Raw genomic sequence first — 18,739 nt, forward strand, 5'->3', positions numbered from 1 at the left:
TTTGTGGTGGAGCCACTCCTGTGTGTCAGCCTGTGAGGATTAGACCTGCCCCTTGCATTAAAACAGTCAGAATAGGAATCCCAGCAGCCTTAGAAATGGAAGGATAAGCTGCTGTAAATTTCTTTATAGTTGACTTTGTTTGTCTTTAAGGACAAAATTACAATATTAATGTCCGTTCTTTAATGCTTTCCCACATCTCATCACTGCCTGTTGCAGTGTCTATCATAGGAAAACCAAGAAATGTGTGATGGTGGGTCCTGGAGGCAGCACCTGCCCTCGCTGGGTGAGCCAGGACTGCCGGGGAGTTTGCTTGGGTGAGCCAAGAAATGCAAACAGATTCCTGCAGAAGAGATGCTTTTTCCATTGTGAGACCCAGTAGGCCTTAGCCAGTACTGCTTTGTTTTACTTTTTAAACAAATCCTGCTTGCCAGCCTTCTAACTTCACTGGTACCAAGAATTCTGAAGTTTTAGCTACCAAACCACTTGTGTGGATTTAATGAATATGGAACGCTGACCTCAAGTCCAGATGTGGTCAGCAGCTTTTAACATATGATAATCACATAGAAAATATTTTACTTTGAGTCATAACACATGCAAATAAAAAAAATTCCTTCTTTTATTAGCAAAGCAGTTTTCTTTTCAAGGTGTTTGGTTCTGGGAAGTGCATGCAGTCTAATTGATACCTATTCCTTGTGCTCCATCCTTTGATGTTGCCTGGTGACAGTGCTTGCCAGGAGCTTCTAAACTTGCTGACACTGTTTACCTGGCTGCACCTGCGAGGCAAACTCATTTTTTTGCACTGTCTGCTTACAGCTTTTCATTCTGAGCTCTTAAAAATTATTTTTCATCTTGTTACTGAATAACTAGAGGGTGATGCCTTTCGAGAGTGGCAAAGCCATGAATTAGTTATAATTTTCACAAAAGAATTCGTACTATCTTCTATCTCACTCTGTTTAAAAAAGGAAATTAATCCTGCATATCTTGTTGAAGGTTTTACTTGAATTAAGTCCAAGGAAAAGAAGGTGCAGGCAGCTGTCCTGTGTGCTATGACATAAAAACCAAGATTCATTTGTTCTTTTTCACTCAGCCAATGATAGCAGGAGAATTCAGGGAGTGGGAGTCATAGACTGAGAGCTCTGTCTCTTTAGTGAATCTTTTTCATATTATAAGAGGTGCTGAGAGACATGAAAAATTACTGTCAAGGAAGATGAAGTAAAAATGTCCTTTTTCTTTTCTTTTTGGACTCTGTGCAAGACACAATTAGGTTTACCTTCCTGCCAGCCTGGATTGTGTGGAATTCTTTCAGCCTGGGTGGGATCCTGCTCCAGTTTGAGTATGGTACAGACACAAGGGTCCAGTCTGCCTTGTGTGCCAATAAAGTTTTTTTTCAAAATTATTTCAGTTCTCTCATTTTTAACTGATCTTTTTTGGGAGCGAGAGAAACGGGGATTTTAAACCTCTCAGGCCCGGGGTGTTGCAGAAGTAGAGACGCTCAGGAAACGGGAGGTGGGGCATGCTTATTTTAGATCTCCTGCACTCTGTGTCTCCTGATGCATCCATTATGCATTAAAAATTCTGCTGTGCTTTGGGAATGATATCAGCTGAAATCATGAATCCCTGCTGCAAGTGGGGGCTGTTTGCTCCTCGGGGAAATGGAGAGGTGCTCATGTTTCACACCACAATAAAGGCTGGGAATCCAGCAAAGAGCAATGAGATTTAAAAAGGGAGTTCGGTGCTTTACAAAAATGCAACACAGCATAACAAATCCTTATTTTATTAAAGGTGTTTTATTTCAAGGCGTGTTTTAAGGGCATTGTTGATTTTCTTTGTGTCATCAGGGTGTGTCTGTAGGGATTGCCTGGCATGCTACCATAGCTGGAGCTAACACATATACATGCAGGATGCTGCTCTGCCTTCCTCATCAGTCCTGTGCTTTCCTTTATCCTGCCTGAAAGGCAACCTGTTAGCTCTGAATTTCACCCCTGTCCTTGTGCCGTGTGTCTGAATGAATGAAACTGCTGCTGGCCCATGAGTGTGCTTTGTTCCCTCCTCTGAGGGAGCACCAGGGCTGGGGCAGCTGTGGAAAACAGGTTCTCCACGGTTCTTATTCCCTTATTCAGCATCAGCAGGTTGGAGCAAAGTGCACTTCGAGAAATGAGTATTCAAGTATAATACATTTATTAGCCTAGTAGCTTTGTAAATACAGTATTTTACCCTTAAGTTACTAAATCTCGGTCTAGAAGCTCTGGTACCTAAATCTATATCTGCACTGAAGGAAGCAGGTTTCTTGAAATAAAAGGCTAAGTCTTGGATGTTCAAACCAGAAGGCAAATTTGCTTACTTGTACCTGCATTTTGGAATTGAAGAACTAAAAATAAAAATAAAAAACCTACTAATTTTGCAACAAAATACATGACTTTTGTATGTTTAATTCTATTTCTGCAATGTTACGTGGTGTTTCAGTGTAATTAGTTTAGGCAAAGTACAAACTGGAATGTTTTAGTACTGTATGAAGAATATATTCCTGCTATTCTAAAATAATTTCTTAAGTGATTTGTTTTTTTTCTGCTTCCCTGTAGATTAAAGCAAAAAATTATGACAAAGTGGAAAAGGTGAGTCATATTAATATATGTAATATATCTCTCTAGCAAGAACGAGTACCTTGTGATTGGGCTAAATCAGATTGAAAAAACGCTGTAGCTGTCATTGAATGTGGAACACAGATAAAAAGAATCACTAAAGTTGACTTGTTGTTGCTACCAAGCTCTAATCAGTGAAGTGTGCAGGGGGATTTCTCTGCTTAATTCTTTCCAGTTCCCTTGCATAGCATGGACATGCTTTAAACAAAAGAATGAGTAGTGTAACTTATTCTTTCCTATAAATCTCAATCATAATTACGAGGGTTATTTAAATTCATTTTGTATAGCTTTAAAAGTAGAAACCTAATCTCTGTACCTGGAATCCTGATCACGTCTTCTTGATGTATTAAACAGTTATTTCAGCGCTGCCTTATGAAGGTTTTACACATTGATTTATGGAAATGTTACCTTTCCTATGTACGAGAAACCAAGGGGAAGCTACCTAGTTACAAGTAAGTTCCCAGAGTTGCTCTGAATTATTCCAGTTTTATGGTGAATATCTTCTTGATTTTTGACCAGGGGATGGGGAGGAACCTGGGTGACAAATCTGTCTGGGGATTTTCTGTCAGAGTGTTGGGGTTAATATATAATCTGCATTTAGAAAACATTAAAGTCTCTTTAATTGAGCTTGCTGGGTAAAATCAGTTCCTTAGTCTGGATTCCTCTAACAGGATGGGATAAGAGGAGCTGATGTACCAATGCCAGTTCCCTGCAGATGGGATCTGGTGCTTGAGCCAACCTGAAACACATTTCTTCCTCTTTGTCCTTGCCCTCAGTGTCCTGTTCAGAGTCTCCACAAAATTTAGCACTGGTTCCAGCTGAGACCGGTAGCAGTAAGGAGTTCAGGAATTGGAGGAAGTTTTGGAATGCAAAAAAAAAATAATCAAAATTTAGGGTGTCAGAATTTGGGTTATGTTACTCTCATCCCTTTTCAGTTATTGCATTTTGTTTGTTTATATTCCTGTGGGTTGAGCTTCAAAAAATACCGGTGACTTCCAGCATCTATAAACTGTTTTTTCTCCAGCCCACTGCAATTTCTTTGCACTATAATTGGCAAAATGAGTAATGCATTAACAGAGAAAATAAGCAAGGGGTTTTAATTTGTTTTTACAAGACTGTTTTGAAACAATTTTAGAAGTGTCAGTTTATTCAGTTTGCCTTTCCTCTGTTTCTCCTGTTAATGTGGCCAAGGAGGTAATAAGGTACTGAAATGTGTTTGTGTAAAGGAAACGAGGAGAAAAGTGGGGGAGGGAAAAGACAGCTTTCACTGAAACTTAACCAAGGAAATTCTGTAAACATTTTAAATTTGAGGGATAATACTTTTAATTTGGGGGAAATAAGAAATCATGTGAAATATTCTGGGCAGTTTCCACACAAGGGAGCTACTCCTAATTGTCCTTGGCTTTTGGGGTTCCTGGAGAATTACAGAAAGGTTTGGGGCACTCTGAGGGGGAAAAAATAAGAAACAATGGGTACATCTGTCAGCTGAGAAGATGTGGAGAGCAGTTGGTTTCTTCTCAACTTCATTTTATTCACGGATTTCCACTGACTTGGGGTGGGCCAGGAACTGTTAAAATGCTGGATTGCCACCAATGGGTTTAAATAATTCTTGAATAAAACAAACAACCAAAACCTCAACAGAATCTAAATATGGAATTTAAAGCTATCTGAATATCAACTTTTGCTCTCAGCTGTTGAATGATATTTGTCATTCCTTGATGTTTGGTTAGAATTTCCTGCACCAAAGAATACTCTTAAATAAAGAATTTTTAAAATACTAAACACTTGCTTTATGGTCTTTGTGGTTCTTTTCCTCAGAGAAAAAATGGCTCAGGCATATGATTTTGCTCTGGATAAGATTGGCATGGAAATCATGTCATACCAGGTATGTTTTCTTAATCAAAACACATTTTATTTCTAACTTTATGACAAATACAGCTAACCATTGGTTTCACTATATGTAATATTTTTTCTCACCTAGATCTGGGTGGATTACATCAATTTTTTGAAAGGCGTGTAAGTACCTCAAAATAACTTTTTTTAAGCTCAGTTATTGCAATGCTGATGTTCCTGCCAGTTGTGACCTGTCATAGCTGACGTTGCTCTCTCTCCCCACTGTTTAGAGAAGCAGTAGGATCTTATGCAGAAAACCAGAGGATCACAGCTGTCCGTAGGGTTTACCAGCGTGGTTGTGTGAACCCCATGATAAACATAGAGCAGCTCTGGAGAGATTATAACAAATACGAAGAGGTAACCAACAGTGGGATTCTTTGGGACATGCAGAAAGAAATAATTATCATGTAATCAAATATGGTGCCCAAGCTATATCCACTAAATAAGTATGTGTAAAAGAGATGACCAGCAGCATAAACACATTTTTTGTGTGTGGTATGTTCCAACTCCTGTGGCAAAAGGTACCTGACTACTAGGGCTCCTGGGCTGCCTGAGTGATTTTTTAATTCCTTTCAAAGACTCTCCATGAGATACATTTGACTGTGTCATTTCCCAGCTGGCCCAGTGGAATTGCTGCTGGGTGAGAGAGACATCACTGTCTTCAGTGATGGAGCTGGAGCTGCTCAGCTGGCAGTAAGGGCTTGTGTCCCCAAGGAGGCACTCCCCTCCTTTCACTTTGAGTCAAATGGCATTCAGCTGGGATGGTTTGGACTTCCTCCATGGCATTAAGTTACATACTGCTTAAAAATGCTCCTCACCATCCTTCACCTGAAGCCACTCCAGCCCCCTTCAGGTGAGTCTGCTCCTCAGAGCTGCCTTCAGCCAGCGTAAGCTCAGCTCACTGCCCTTTCAGGCCATTTTGTAGCTGCACCTTTAGAGTGCATTTTTAAACACAGCTGGTGACCAGCCAGCCCCAGGCAGCAGCAGTGTCAGTGCCAAGCTGGTGTAGATGCCCTCATGCTCAGCACTCCAAGCAGGGATGCTCATACAGCACTTCTCCTGCTGGCTGCAAACCAGCCTGGTCACTGTGGGTCACTGAGCAGGAAAGAAGGGCCAGTTTATCTTTCCTTGTTGCTAATTATGCAAGTTGTGAGCTTGGTGCCCTCTCATGTTAATAAAGCCATGGTGCTTAGCTGGTGGGAAAACCTCTGGGTGGGAGAATTCCAGGTGGGAAAACCCCTGGCTGGGAGAATTCCAGGTGGGAGTACTCCGGGTGGGAAAACCTTTGGGTGGGAGAACTCCGGGTGGGAAAACCTCTGGGTGGGAGAACTCCAGGCATCCCCAGCCACGGGCGTGTACCATGACAGCTCATTGCCCCATAGGTGTTTGGGGACACCACAGAGAGCCCGCTGTCACCAGGGAGGATACCCAGGACACACCTTCTCCAGTGTAGGAAAATCCCCAACAAAACTTCCCCATAAACCACCCCTTCCCCTCCCACACAGCAAGCGCAGGCTCTTGCTGCAGGTTCCTCCTGCTTCCATTATACACGGGGAGGCTGCCAAAACAACGGCTCAGACCTGTCCAGTTCCCAGTTGAGCAGCTCTGGCTCACACTGGATCTCCAGGCAGTCCCTCAGGCTGTTGCAGGCTGCTGGAAGCTGAGGGCCATTGCTCTGCTCAGACATGGGGATCTGCCTGTCCTGTTCTGGCTACACTGACCTCGAGGGAAAGGGCTGCTGCTCACGGGTGTCCTGGCACAGGGAAATGCTCCTCACCAGAAGGGCTCTTGGAGGGGGAGGTGATTCTCCATGTCAGCAGCCCAGCAAACATGGAGACCTCGTGCAGGTCTCAGTGTGGAAAGTTAATGGCCATTCACTGCAATTCCAGCTTTCCTTGAGCTCAGCTGTAGCCACCAGGTAACAATACCAGCCTGTCAGTCACCAGTCCTTAATTAACTGAACGGTCAAAAGTGGTAGAGCTCTTAGGGAGACGTGTCTCAGTGACAAGTGACAGTCTGGCTCACCACCCTGCATGGCTGCTGAGCTGGGAGAGTCCTGCATCCTCAGCCTGGTCCTGGGTTAACTGGGGCATTGCTGGTTTGTGTGGCCCAGTTTGCTATCCCAGACAGTGCCTTTGCTTCTGTAGTGAAGGCAAAGCTTCCTTTGCTTCCCAGCTCAGGTGCCTCTTTGGACTCAGACTGAAAGCTGTGCACATCTTCTGCACAGTCTTGGCATCCACGCCAGCAAAGCCCACCCAGACACAGGTATCAGCCAAAGGGAGGCTGCTTTTCCTGCCTAAGAGCAGTTCTTGGAGGTTTTGTTCTTGCCCTGTGCCCAGGGTCTGGCTGCTCCCAGCCCCTGCTGCTCTTGCAGAGCCCTCTGCACACGTATGCAGTCCTGGAGGGTGTCACACAGTGCTGGCACCTCTCGGGTCCCAGCTGAGAAAGGCACGCCTGTGGCAGGGTGTGTGTTGTGTAGAATAAGAGCTGTCAGTTCAGGAACAGAGAAGAGGGCAGAGCTTTGAGCCTGGAGGTCAATCTCTGCTACTCCTTGTACAAGAAAAGCAAATTGCTCATGTGCTCTCAGTCAGGCAGCTGTCACTGACCATCATTTAAGAGCAAAATTGTGAATCACAAATACATTCCTCCCACTTTCACTCACAGCAGTTCATGTGAAGTTCATTGTGTTTTTGAAAGTGATTAAAAATAAGCTGAGGTGCTTCCGGTCACTTGAATTTTAGTAGTGAATTTATCCTCTGATAGAAGTTCTTCCCCATGTATTTATTAGGTGAAATAAATATCTTGAGATTGGTATTTTAAAATAACTTTGTCCTTGATCACTATCAAGCTCTTTTCTGTATAAAATAAGATTCAGTATGTCCAAAGTGAAATTGCACATTCCCAATTCCTTTTTTCACCCTTCTCCAGGGCATCAATATTCACTTAGCCAAGAAGATGATCGAGGACAGGAGTAGAGATTATATGAATGCACGACGTGTGGCAAAGGTACAACCTTCTGTTGATTTTTCTTTGTTCTATTTAATTCTACAAACCACCACTAAACTTGTTTCTTACTTCAAATAAAAGTGTGTCAGACTAATATTAAAATATTTCCATTAGTTTTAGACAGCATAACCTAAGGTTCGGTGTGCTTAAATCTGTTCTTCATTGCTTCTGTTTCAGGAATACGAGACAGTGATGAAGGGCCTGGACCGCAACGCTCCCTCCGTCCCCCCACAAAACACCCCCCAAGAGGCTCAGCAGGTGGACATGTGGAAGAAATACATCCAGTGGGAAAAGAGCAACCCTCTACGAACAGAAGATCAAACTCTCATAACCAAAAGAGGTAATTAGGTGTCGTGCTAGGGCATAGAGAATTGGATTTCTCGGCTCCAGCATAAATCATGACGTGATTTGGTGTTCAGGGATCGTGCTGGAGTAGAAGTTGATAGAGTTTCTTGAATTGTGTGGGTGCTTTTTTACAAAAAAAACAATCTAAAGTTTGCTAAAGCCAAGCTGAAAGTAATAAATGGATTTTGGGAGGCAGTGCTATAATTGTGTGTCCCTGAACCTCCAGTGCAGGTCAGGAAACAGTAGATTGCAGCTTGATTTTATGGCTGATTTTGAGTGAGCTGTGCTTATTCCTCTGTGGCCATGGCAGGTTTTAGCTGCTGCTTACAGTTCACAAAGTTCCTGGCAATATAAAAGAACTGCAGCAGTGGTCATTGTATTCAAAGCCAATTAGTGTTGATGGCATCTGATTTATTTGATGAATTTTGTGTTCCATACTTGGGTTGTACAATGGTGGTACCTTTTCCAAGGAATGTTTCTGGTGTGTTTTTTCCACAGTGATGTTTGCCTATGAGCAGTGTCTCCTGGTGCTGGGCCATCACCCAGACATCTGGTATGAAGCAGCTCAGTACCTCGAGCAGTCCAGCAAGCTGCTGGCTGAGAAAGGGGTAAGCAGCTTGCCACTGGCTTTCTCTTATTTCTTTGTTTTGATGTGATGTATTGTCAGTTTTTCCTCTGAATCAAGGAAGGGGGGGTGTGAAAAATGGTTGTGACATGTTCTTAAAATTTTCAAATTAAAAATTTTAAGAAATAAAAATGTCTGCATTTTAAATAAGAATTGTGAAAAATTGTTTCAATCTTGGCCAGTTTTAGGCTTGGGGGATTTTTTGGGCTTGATTTTTTGATTCCTTAAGTACTGGGGAGATGATTATCTCTTTGTTGGAGCACTGAATGGAAATTCACTGAGGCTTGTCACACCCAGAATATATTCCATAAATTTGCCTTCATTGTCACAGATGCTGAACAATTATATTATTATACTTATTTTATAACAGGACATGAACAATGCTAAACTTTTCAGTGATGAGGCTGCTAATATTTATGAAAGAGCGATCAGCACTTTATTAAAGAAGAATATGCTTCTTTATTTTGCATATGCAGATTATGAAGAGGTGAGCAAAAATAGTGATGTACTGACATTAAAATCCAAACACATCTCCCATTAATAATGTCATTTATTTGAAACATACTGAGTACACAAAATTCTTTAGAGTTAATTACTGATTCTTCTAGCCTTATTCAGTGGTTCTGAGATGGAGCTGACAAAATGGAGAGGAAAAGCTCATAGTATGAGCTACAAAAGTCTTGAAAATCTATTGTCTTTCCATTTCAATATTGACTGTATTTCTGAAACTATCATAAGGGTGTAAATGCTTGCAAATTTCCATTTCTCACAGCATCAGCATCAATTTAAAATTGGCATAAAGGGCACTTCTCCTGTCTGCTTCCTGGGGGGGGTTGGTATTTATGTTGGCATGGCTGTGATAGAAGATGGGAGCCACCTTTGCTGCAGCTCTCTGGAGAAATCTCTTTTCCCCAGGGCACCACCTTGCTGCACAGCCTCCACAAGCAGCAGTACCCCAGTGGTGTTTATTCCACCAGGAATAAAGGCTGTTTCCCACTGGTCCGATGAGGACTGGGGAGTCCTCTGAGGGATGTAATTTCCCCACTTAATTTTATCGTGAAAGAATCTTTGCAGGAAGAACTTCAGGACAAGAGGAGGGGAAAGAGCCTTTGCCTTTAAAAGAAAAGTCCTTCCTTGGTTTTCAGTGCAGCCTCTTGTGTGCTGTGTCCTGGTTTTGCAAGGCTGCACAGTTCAGCCTGGAGGGCTGCTGCTGGCAGGGAGCAGAGTGCACTGTTGGAAATGTGTAGGTTGGAGAGTTAAGAAGGTGCTTTTCCTACCTATCTGCACATTACTTTTACATGGAGGTAAAGGATACAGTCTTTTTATGCCAAACAGCCCCAGTGGCAGTTCTGCTGCAGTGTTACTACATTAGAATAAGACTTCAGAGACTCCTGAAAAGTGCATAGGTAACCATTAGTGGGAAATTAGTGTGGGAAGTAAAAAATGTCTGCACAAGGCAGAATATCTGAGTAAAGGGACTGACATATGCAGTGTTCAGCCAGGGAAAAACAGAAACAGGAAAATTCTAGTTCTGTCTCCAGCTTGAGTTTTGCATTCTGGGAGATGATCTGGAACGGAATGACTGAGCAATTCTGTGTTTGCTTTCACCCAGAGCCGGATGAAGTATGAGAAAGTGCACAGCATCTACAACCGGCTCCTGGCTATCGAGGACATCGATCCCACGCTGGTAAGATCATCCTTAGTGTCTCCACATTCCTGTGGATTGTCACCAGTGCATGCACAGAATGAGCACATCCCCTGGGTCACAGGGATGGTGGAGCAGGTGGAGTACTGAGATGGCAGAATTACAGTCTTTATTCCATTGAAATACCCTAAGTCGTGCACTTTCCTCCTCTGTCTTTTTTACACAGTCTTTTCCAACAAGTAATGAAGATAAAAGATCTGAAATACTTCATAGCCATCCTGTGGCCATGTAGTTTGCAAATAAATCTGTAATACACCATGTAGGTATCAGAGTTTTGCTGTACCTCTGCTGAAGTGACACAGTAAACACTGTCCAGGTGCCAGCTCTGGTAGTGCCAGAAGTAACCTGCCCTCAAGAAGTTATTTAGTTTATTATAAACAGACTCAACAAAGCATGAGGAGGCAAAAGAAGGTGGGAAGTGTAACACTAAACAACAGGTCAGTGTCAGAGGAGGGGTATCCTTTTACTGACACTTGCCATTCTTTAGAGACACATCCTAATGCTTGTCAAAGGCACATTTTGTGGGAAACCATGTACCAGTTCTTCCTGCTTGAGGAATGCTGCTATTTGTGATCTAATTCAGAGTGAAGGGAAGTTGAATCCCAAAGAAATGCAAATCACAAATTGGCTGCTGAATTAAGTAGTGCATTCATTATTTCCTTGATCAGGTATAAATGCTTGCAGGCAGGATGATTTGTATCTTGGATTGTATAATGTACAGTAAAATGCTTCATCAGGCCTTTTGGCTGTTCCTTGGCTTTATGGGCATCTTAACTTTCCGATAAAGTTACCATTTTTGCAACAAGCCTTGAGTTCTCTGAAGGCACAAGCTTCTGTAAATCACATTCATCTCCTTACCTCCCCTTCCTTGAAAAATCTGTGTATTAACTGCTGTCTTTTCATTGGACCAATCTTAGGTATATTCCATTCTTTAATTAAAATAAAAAAATCTATAAAAAGGTTTGCCTCTGTATTTAAAGCAAAACAACACAGAGGCACACGACAGCCTTGTTTCTATTACAATTCATTTGCTCTGTTTTATGAGTCAAGATTATCTCAGACGTAGTAAAAAACTTAATGATATCCTGGTATTCTTCATTAGCACTGATGCTATTTAAATATTAATGTGCACCTTAGGTTTATATCCAGTACATGAAATTTGCAAGGCGAGCAGAAGGCATTAAATCCGGAAGGACGATATTTAAGAAAGCCAGAGAGGATGCCCGGACCCGCCACCATGTCTATGTTACTGCAGCTTTAATGGAGTATTATTGTAGTAAGGTAATCACAGGTGCTCACCCTGATCCCAAACAAGTGTCAGGAGGGTGCACAGCTCACTGAAGTTAATAACTTTTTTTTTTTTTTTTCCCCAATGTTTGCAGGATAAGTCTGTGGCCTTTAAGATTTTTGAGCTAGGGCTGAAAAAATATGGGGACATTCCAGAATATGTACTGGCATATATCGACTACCTTTCCCACCTTAATGGTAAGCTTTAAGCTTTGAGAGGTCTAATGAAGCATTACTCTGTGAGTTTAGGTCCAGGCTAAGTTCTTGGTATTTAAATTCTTCTTGAAGAGCAATGAAACCTCTTCGTGAAGCTCAGCAGTTAATCTGAACACAAACCCTGCTGCTCTGTCCGTACCAAAGCTCCAGAGGTTCAGTGACATTAAATCTTGATTCTGCTGAAGGGAGGAGAGTGAACTTTCCAAACTGTAACTCACTGGTGGTGCAGGAGTTTTACAGCATCTGCTGTGAGCAGTGGGAAGTACACTGAGGAACCTAAATCCTGAGGAAAGAGATCTAAAGGAGTTTACAATCAGAAAGAGAGGAGTGAGGGATTAGCTGGTCCTGACTGGAATGAATTTAAACTCCTTCTCCCCAAGTAGATGAGATGAACAAGACATAAAATCAATGCTGGGCATATCAGTCATGCTTGGAAGGTGCTGGGGAGCTGCAATGGGAAGAAAAGGGCAGAGGGGCTGGGGAGATCCAGGCAGGAGGTGGAGGTGGTGGTGGAAGGGCTCTGGGAGGGATTCCCTGAGGCAGGGGCTGAATGGCCTTCTTGAAAAGGAAGCCCAAGCTGCTGTGTGGGTTCTGCAGCACCAGACACCATTCATCTCAGTACCTGGGTTTTTCAGGCACTGGGAGTTTAAAGATTTTGAGGGTTTTTTCCTGCTGTGAGCTGTAAAGTGAAAGATTTTATCCAAGTTAAAGTGTATTTAATTTTGCACTAAGTTATTGTGGGTCTACGTGAATATTAACAATACCTTTCTGTAGGCTGCCAGGAGAAAAAATAATCTTAAAACTCACTATTTTATTGCTCTATTTTAATAACCCAGCAGAACTCCTGAAACCCAGGAGAACTGATCTCTGAACTGGAAGAGGTGCTGCAATGCATGGGGCAGGAGTTGGCAGTTTGAGGAGCAAACCCACCAACCTCTCCATCCCCTCAACTGGCAATGTGCAAAGACTTCTGAGGACTATACAAGCATATTAATATTGCCCTGATTTAAAAGGGAAATAATGAATTGAAAGGCCAAATTTAAATTCACCAACATATGCTATTGAGATAATTAAGGAAAATGAATAAAACCCCCAGAAATCCTGAAGAGATGCCAAGCAATAGCTGTGCTGTTATGAAAGAATTTATAAAAGAACCTCTATTAGGATCAGGTTGTCACTATCAATAAAAACAGACTTCCAAAGAACAAATTCACATTGGAATTTAACATCAGTAAAGTTTTATGTGGGTACTCAGATCTCTTTTTATACTTACTGATATTCAAATCCATGAAAGTCAGCCTTATGCTTAATTCAACGTACACATCTCTTTGAATGGACATCTTTTAACTTGTCTTTAATGTATTTTACTCAGTGTGATTTTTTTTTTTCTTTCTATTTTAAAGAGGACAACAATACAAGAGTTTTGTTTGAACGTGTTTTAACTTCAGGGAGCCTTCCACCTGAGAAATCTGGGTATGTCTGCAAAAGCAGTTTCACTGCACTGGAAAAGATACATAACCCCTTTCAACCCTAAAGAAACCCTAATCCCAAAGAAATTAGAAATATGAACAGCGGGACAAAATTAGGTACAGATGTTACTTCCCCTCTTCATTCTGTCCAAAATAGCAACAACTGTGACAGATTTGGGAAAGTCCCTATTCCACTTCCAGTGAAATTCATGAATTTATTGACTTTAAAACCTCATTGATGCAGGGTTGTTGAGGACAGAGTGCAAAATCCTCCTGTACAGTGAGGATTCAGTGGTCTCAGCTGAGGTGAGTCAGGAATTTGTTGAGGAGGGCGCTGAGCATCTTCCAGCCATGAAAATAAAATAGGGAAAGAACCAGAAAGGACTTGGATTTACTGCTCACTGCCATATTTTCATTGCTACTTTTTAAGTTTCTTTCTCAAGAAAATGCTCACCAAAGCCTTGCAGTCTGAGGGTTCACTTCACCATTATTATTCTGGTAGACCAAAGTATCAAAACTAAGAAATCAAATATGGCACTGCTGAGCACATTCCTTTTGCACTTTAGTTCTGATCTTTTGTGAGAAATACTTTTATGCCAAATTTAAAAGTGAGAAAACACAAGAACTTAAAAGCTGAACCTTCTTCAAAGGTGAACTCCAAAGCTAAAATGGAAGATGAATCAAGTCCAGAAATATGGTCAGATGTTGCTTAAGTTATATATGAGATTTTCCATGGAGAAATCAGCAGTAACTATATATATTTTGGGCTGTATAAAATTCTGAAGCACTGCCTGTTGTGTTCTTGCCAGCTAGAATGTGCAGATGAACTAGATCATAATGCATGGTAAAAAGTCCTTCCCATATCAGCATCAGAGTGAAGCTCTGTGTACAGGATGAGCAGAATGTTTGATAAAGACTCAAGTGCTGAAGTCTTGGACAGCAGAAATCCTTTCTTTCTGTAAAAAGTTCATTTGCAGTCCAGCAGACTGAAAGCTCTTACAGAAATATAGAAGGCACTGGGAGGGTAATGCCTGTGTTAGATGCACCTAAAGTAAATAACAGAAATGGCCTCCTTTGGGTCTGTCCTCTCGTGTGTTTTTAATTGGGTTATGCTCAGTAATCCTTCCTCCTTCAGTAACTCTCAGTGTCCCTGTTCTGTTCCAGGGAAATCTGGGCTCGGTTTTTAGCCTTTGAAAGTAACATTGGGGATCTGGCCAGCATCCTGAAAGTGGAAAAACGGAGGTTTACAGCGTTCAAGGAAGAATATGAGGGCAAAGAAACAGCTCTGCTGGTGGACAGGTACAAGTTCATGGATCTGTACCCCTGCTCTACCAGCGAGCTGAAGGCCCTTGGTTATAAGGTGAGTGGGTAAGAACACTTCAGTGCACTGCTGTTCTTTTCAGTCCTAGGAATCTTCAGCAATTCCTTGCTTAGGACTTGCCTTACATCCCTTCCCCTTGCTGGAAAAGCAGGTAAAACAAGCCTCTTCCTCCTCCTCCTCCTCCTGGTCTCACTGGGCAGCAAAGTGCCAGGGGCCAGGGGCAGAAAGGAGCAAGGACCATCAGTAACAGCTGCAACTTTGGGTGTTCCTGGTTACCTCTCATCTTCCCATGGAGAGGTCGATGTGCTAATGCCATCACCATGCAGCTACAGGCCTCCACTTCACACCTGAGCTCCTTCAAAAACCAGAATTCTTTGGGAATATTGTAGGATCAGGTCATCTGGATGAAATATGGCTGGCTGTCCTTCTGCTCTGAGCTGGCAAAGCTCCCCTGACTTTGCTGGGAACTGCATCAAACCCCACATGCTGCAGTCCCTGTGTTTGCTGTGAGTGGCTGAGGAAAGCTCGACAGGGATCAGTGGCTGCCTCTTTTTTCAGTTGTTTCTTAGGGCTAAAGTGCTTTGGGGCTGCCATGTGGAGTTCAAAGTTTAGGCCAGACCCCTGTATCTGGTGGTCTCCTGTTCTGTTTCTAACCCACATGCATTTTTACCATTTCTGTCATTTAATGCTTTGGGGAATCATTAGAACAGAACAGGATGTTGGTTTATATTTTTTTAAGGCTGCCAGAGAAGCAGAAACAGCTGATTACCATTTGCATGGACAGAAGATGGCTCTCAATCCATGCCTCTAAAACAGTGCCTCAGCTTCCACTTACTTCTTACACAGTAAAATCAATTTATGAAAAATACAGATGCCATCAAAGTTAAGAAAGCAGCTGAATTGTTGGCCATCACAGAGCTGTAAAATAATCTGATAGGTGGAAATCAGATTCACATTGAGCCACTGAACACTTTCCTTTGAATGCAGTGGGGGCAATGTTATTTTGAAGTTAGATGTGAGCTTACAAACAAGTACATTTTGCTAAGAGCATACAGGGCAGTGTGTACCTAAGATGGGGCAGCCCTGGGACTGATTCCTGCTGCTTGGAGCATGCCAAAACATAATCCTGTTTGAACTGATGCTTTGCATGCCTGCTGACTGCCTTATGCTTTACTTCTTTTCCAGCTAAAGCAATCTAGGGAGTGAAATGAGGGGGAAATGATAATTGTGAAGGCCTAGTGGTCTGCACCTGTTCACCTAAATCCTCTTAACCTAAAAAAAGGAGCCGCTCGAAAATGACAAACACAGTCCCATTCAGTAACAGAAACAAGTGTTTCCATTCCCAGCTGGGACACTGTAGGATTAAAATGTTAACTGAAACCATGCAAGTTTTGCCCAGATGGTCTTGTGAGAGGACATCTGAAATGATAATGAAGGCAAAGTGAGAATAAGCGACTGGTGCAGAGCGAGGTTTTGTTCTGTAATTGAAGCAAGCAATGTGATCCTGCCAAGTTCAGCGCTCTCTAATTGGCTTTCACAGGATGTCTCCCGTGCCAAGCTAGCAGCAATAATTCCAGACCCTGTGGTTGCACCTTCCATCGTGCCTGTTCTCAAGGATGAAGTCGACAGGAAACCTGAATATCCCAAACCAGACACTCAGCAGATGATTCCATTTCAGCCAAGGCACTTAGCACGTAAGTCAGGCTTTGGGAGGTGCTGTCTTTCACCTGTGGGGAGTCAGGAACCTGGGGGTTCAGCCAGCCTAATCAGAGGCTTTCCTACTCCTCAGTGATCTAAACCTGTACTTAACTCTTAGGCTGTCATTTCACTGGGTTGCTAAAGGCATGTGTGCTTTAATTAATGCCAAGGTCACATGGAAATAAGTACAAGGAGTTTGGGGTCTGGTAAATGGTAATAATCTGTTCCACTGCTCACGGAGCAGATCTGAGTGAACAGTGTGGAATTAGTAGAGGCAAAGGGGACAGGGTACTAATTACTTGTATCAAATAACAATGCAGTGCAAAAGCAGCTCTGGTCCAGCTGTCTTGCACTGGCTTCACCCAGCTTTTCTCCCCACAGCTCCAGGTTTACATCCTGTCCCGGGCGGGGTATTTCCTGTTCCACCAGCAGCTGTAGTTCTCATGAAGCTCCTGCCACCTCCTATTTGTTTTCAGGTTTGTTTTAAAGAACTCTGAACATTTCAGAAAGCTGTGGAAGACATTCTGTGATGACAGAATCACAGTGCTTATCACTCTATTGAAAATAACCTTCTAAACTCTTTTTTTTCCCCTCTTTGGTACCACATCAGGGTCCCTTTGTTCAAGTGGATGAGCTCATGGAGATATTCAGAAGATGCAAACTGCCAGACAGTAAGTTACTTGTCTTTTCTGGAGGCTGTGCTAGTGCTGCATGAGACTTGGGTTTACATATTGCTGTCTAAAACCCAGACCTCATTTACAGATTCTAATTATTGTTTAAGAGCAGAGGAGATTGGGCAGGAATCTGCATAGAGACGTTTGCACATTTACCTGGAGGGAGGTAACAAAAAGTCAAAAAACTTCAAATCACCAGCTGCTCTTTTAATATGATGGTATCAATTGAAAGAAAGAAATGAAGATTTTGAGAATACCCTTTAAAGGCAGCATTTCCAGCAGCATTGCAGCTGTAAGATGAAAACACAAATTTGCAGCATGGTGAGGTCATTGGTGGGGATAACTCTTGAGTGCTGCAGTGCCTGGGCACAAGCTGCAGGCAGGGCTTTCTGAGCTCCTGCAAAGAAGGGAAGCAGAGTTCTGGAACAGAGAAACAGCACAGATCCTACAGCAGATGATAATATGCTCCCCTTCACCCCCCCTTGTTAGTTTAAGGAAAAAAATTATCATAAAGAAATGTAGGATTTAGTTTCTTGGAGTGAAACTAAAATATCTATTTAAATTACACAGAGTATTTTTGAGGCTTCCTCTGTTGAGAAGCAGAAACTGACTTGCTCTGCAGCCTTTCTGGTGAATCATGAACTAGTTACCCTGATTCCCAAAAGGCCTTCCTGTTTCACTGAAGCTCACAAATGACCTCGATTCCTGTGTAAAGGGCTCGAGCTGGAGCAGCAGCATTTCCTTTATAATTGGTGTTCACCACAGCTTGGTTTCAGACAGGCCTAATATTTGTAGAACAGGACAGGAAAAGTGTCTTATGTTGCAGAAGTGTCCCTGAGGTGTCTCTGGGTGTCCCTGCTGGGGTGCTGGTGGCTGGGCAGGGCTCTGAGTTGCACACACTGAGTGGTTCTGTCTCTTCCCGAAGCTGTTGACGAAGCCGTACGGATCATCACGGGCGGCCTGCCTGAAATAGCTGTGGAAGGCAATGGACCTGTGGAAAACAACACCATTCTCAACAAGGCTGTGAAGAGATCACATGAGGATTCTGATGACGATGAGGAGAAAGGATCTGTAGTTCCCCCTGTACATGACATTTACAGAGCACGACAGCAAAAGAGAATCCGGTGAAACAAGTTTGGAGTTCTGCTGTGACAGACAAAGACTTGCATTGAATCAGTCTCTTAAAAGTCAAGCATTTAAAAGGGACAGCTGCAAACAAAAAAATCCTTGAAAATGGTTTTGTTACTGTGGTGCCTCTTCTCCCATATGGTTCTTGATCCGAAAACAGCCCGAACAACCTTAGAATGTGCTCTGAACAAAACTCGGTTTTCAAAACCAAAAGTGCAAAATGTCAAAACTGTATTTTGTTCTTCAAGGGTGTACACATCTACCACTTGAACTCTTGTGGGTTTTCAACAGTTTTATTTTAAAAACTGGATGGCTTATACTTGTGAAGCATTTTTAATTCAAATTTTTCTGGAAAACAGTTGTTCTCAGTTTGTTCATGTAGTGTCCTGCCTTATTGTTCGTTTTTATTTATGGCAGAATGTAAGGAATCTGTTTTGTAGTTGAAAATTGAAAAAAAAAAAAAACAATAACAAAACACCATTCCTTTAAAATAAAAGGATATCCATAACATCATGCCTCATTCTGATTTTATTCAAACACAACAAGGTACTTCTTAAATATTACTCAGCCACTTCAAAAGCAATGCTAATTATACCGTCACAGGAAATTGATCAGAGCATACATATTAGAATGAGCTTGGTTTCCATTTTCTAGAGGATACAGCACACTTTGGCTTGTAATTCCAGGACTGTTTGAAGACAGCATCGTGAGACTAACTCAGTTCAGTGTGGGT

General features: G+C 42.3%; 1 protein-coding gene across 1 annotated transcript in view; it reads left to right on the plus strand.

The window, feature by feature from the left end:
* CSTF3 (cleavage stimulation factor subunit 3) overlaps nucleotides 1-18,516 on the plus strand; it is a 47,943-nt gene extending 29,427 nt beyond the window's left edge. The window contains exons 4-21 of the mRNA XM_058829940.1: nucleotides 2,580-2,612; nucleotides 2,994-3,091; nucleotides 4,458-4,524; nucleotides 4,621-4,655; nucleotides 4,763-4,889; nucleotides 7,461-7,538; nucleotides 7,716-7,878; nucleotides 8,382-8,491; nucleotides 8,879-8,995; nucleotides 10,121-10,195; nucleotides 11,351-11,494; nucleotides 11,596-11,698; nucleotides 13,120-13,189; nucleotides 14,350-14,545; nucleotides 16,047-16,200; nucleotides 16,586-16,680; nucleotides 16,815-16,875; nucleotides 17,804-18,516. Of these exons, the coding sequence (XP_058685923.1) occupies nucleotides 2,580-2,612; nucleotides 2,994-3,091; nucleotides 4,458-4,524; nucleotides 4,621-4,655; nucleotides 4,763-4,889; nucleotides 7,461-7,538; nucleotides 7,716-7,878; nucleotides 8,382-8,491; nucleotides 8,879-8,995; nucleotides 10,121-10,195; nucleotides 11,351-11,494; nucleotides 11,596-11,698; nucleotides 13,120-13,189; nucleotides 14,350-14,545; nucleotides 16,047-16,200; nucleotides 16,586-16,680; nucleotides 16,815-16,875; nucleotides 17,804-18,006 (1,929 nt within the window). The 3' untranslated portion in view covers nucleotides 18,007-18,516. The remainder of the gene's footprint in view (nucleotides 1-2,579; nucleotides 2,613-2,993; nucleotides 3,092-4,457; nucleotides 4,525-4,620; nucleotides 4,656-4,762; nucleotides 4,890-7,460; nucleotides 7,539-7,715; nucleotides 7,879-8,381; nucleotides 8,492-8,878; nucleotides 8,996-10,120; nucleotides 10,196-11,350; nucleotides 11,495-11,595; nucleotides 11,699-13,119; nucleotides 13,190-14,349; nucleotides 14,546-16,046; nucleotides 16,201-16,585; nucleotides 16,681-16,814; nucleotides 16,876-17,803) is intronic.
* Nucleotides 18,517-18,739: the final 223 nt, after the last annotated feature.

Source organism: Poecile atricapillus, chromosome 1 (assembly GCF_030490865.1).
Source record: "Poecile atricapillus isolate bPoeAtr1 chromosome 1, bPoeAtr1.hap1, whole genome shotgun sequence".
NCBI lineage: Eukaryota > Metazoa > Chordata > Aves > Passeriformes > Paridae > Poecile > Poecile atricapillus.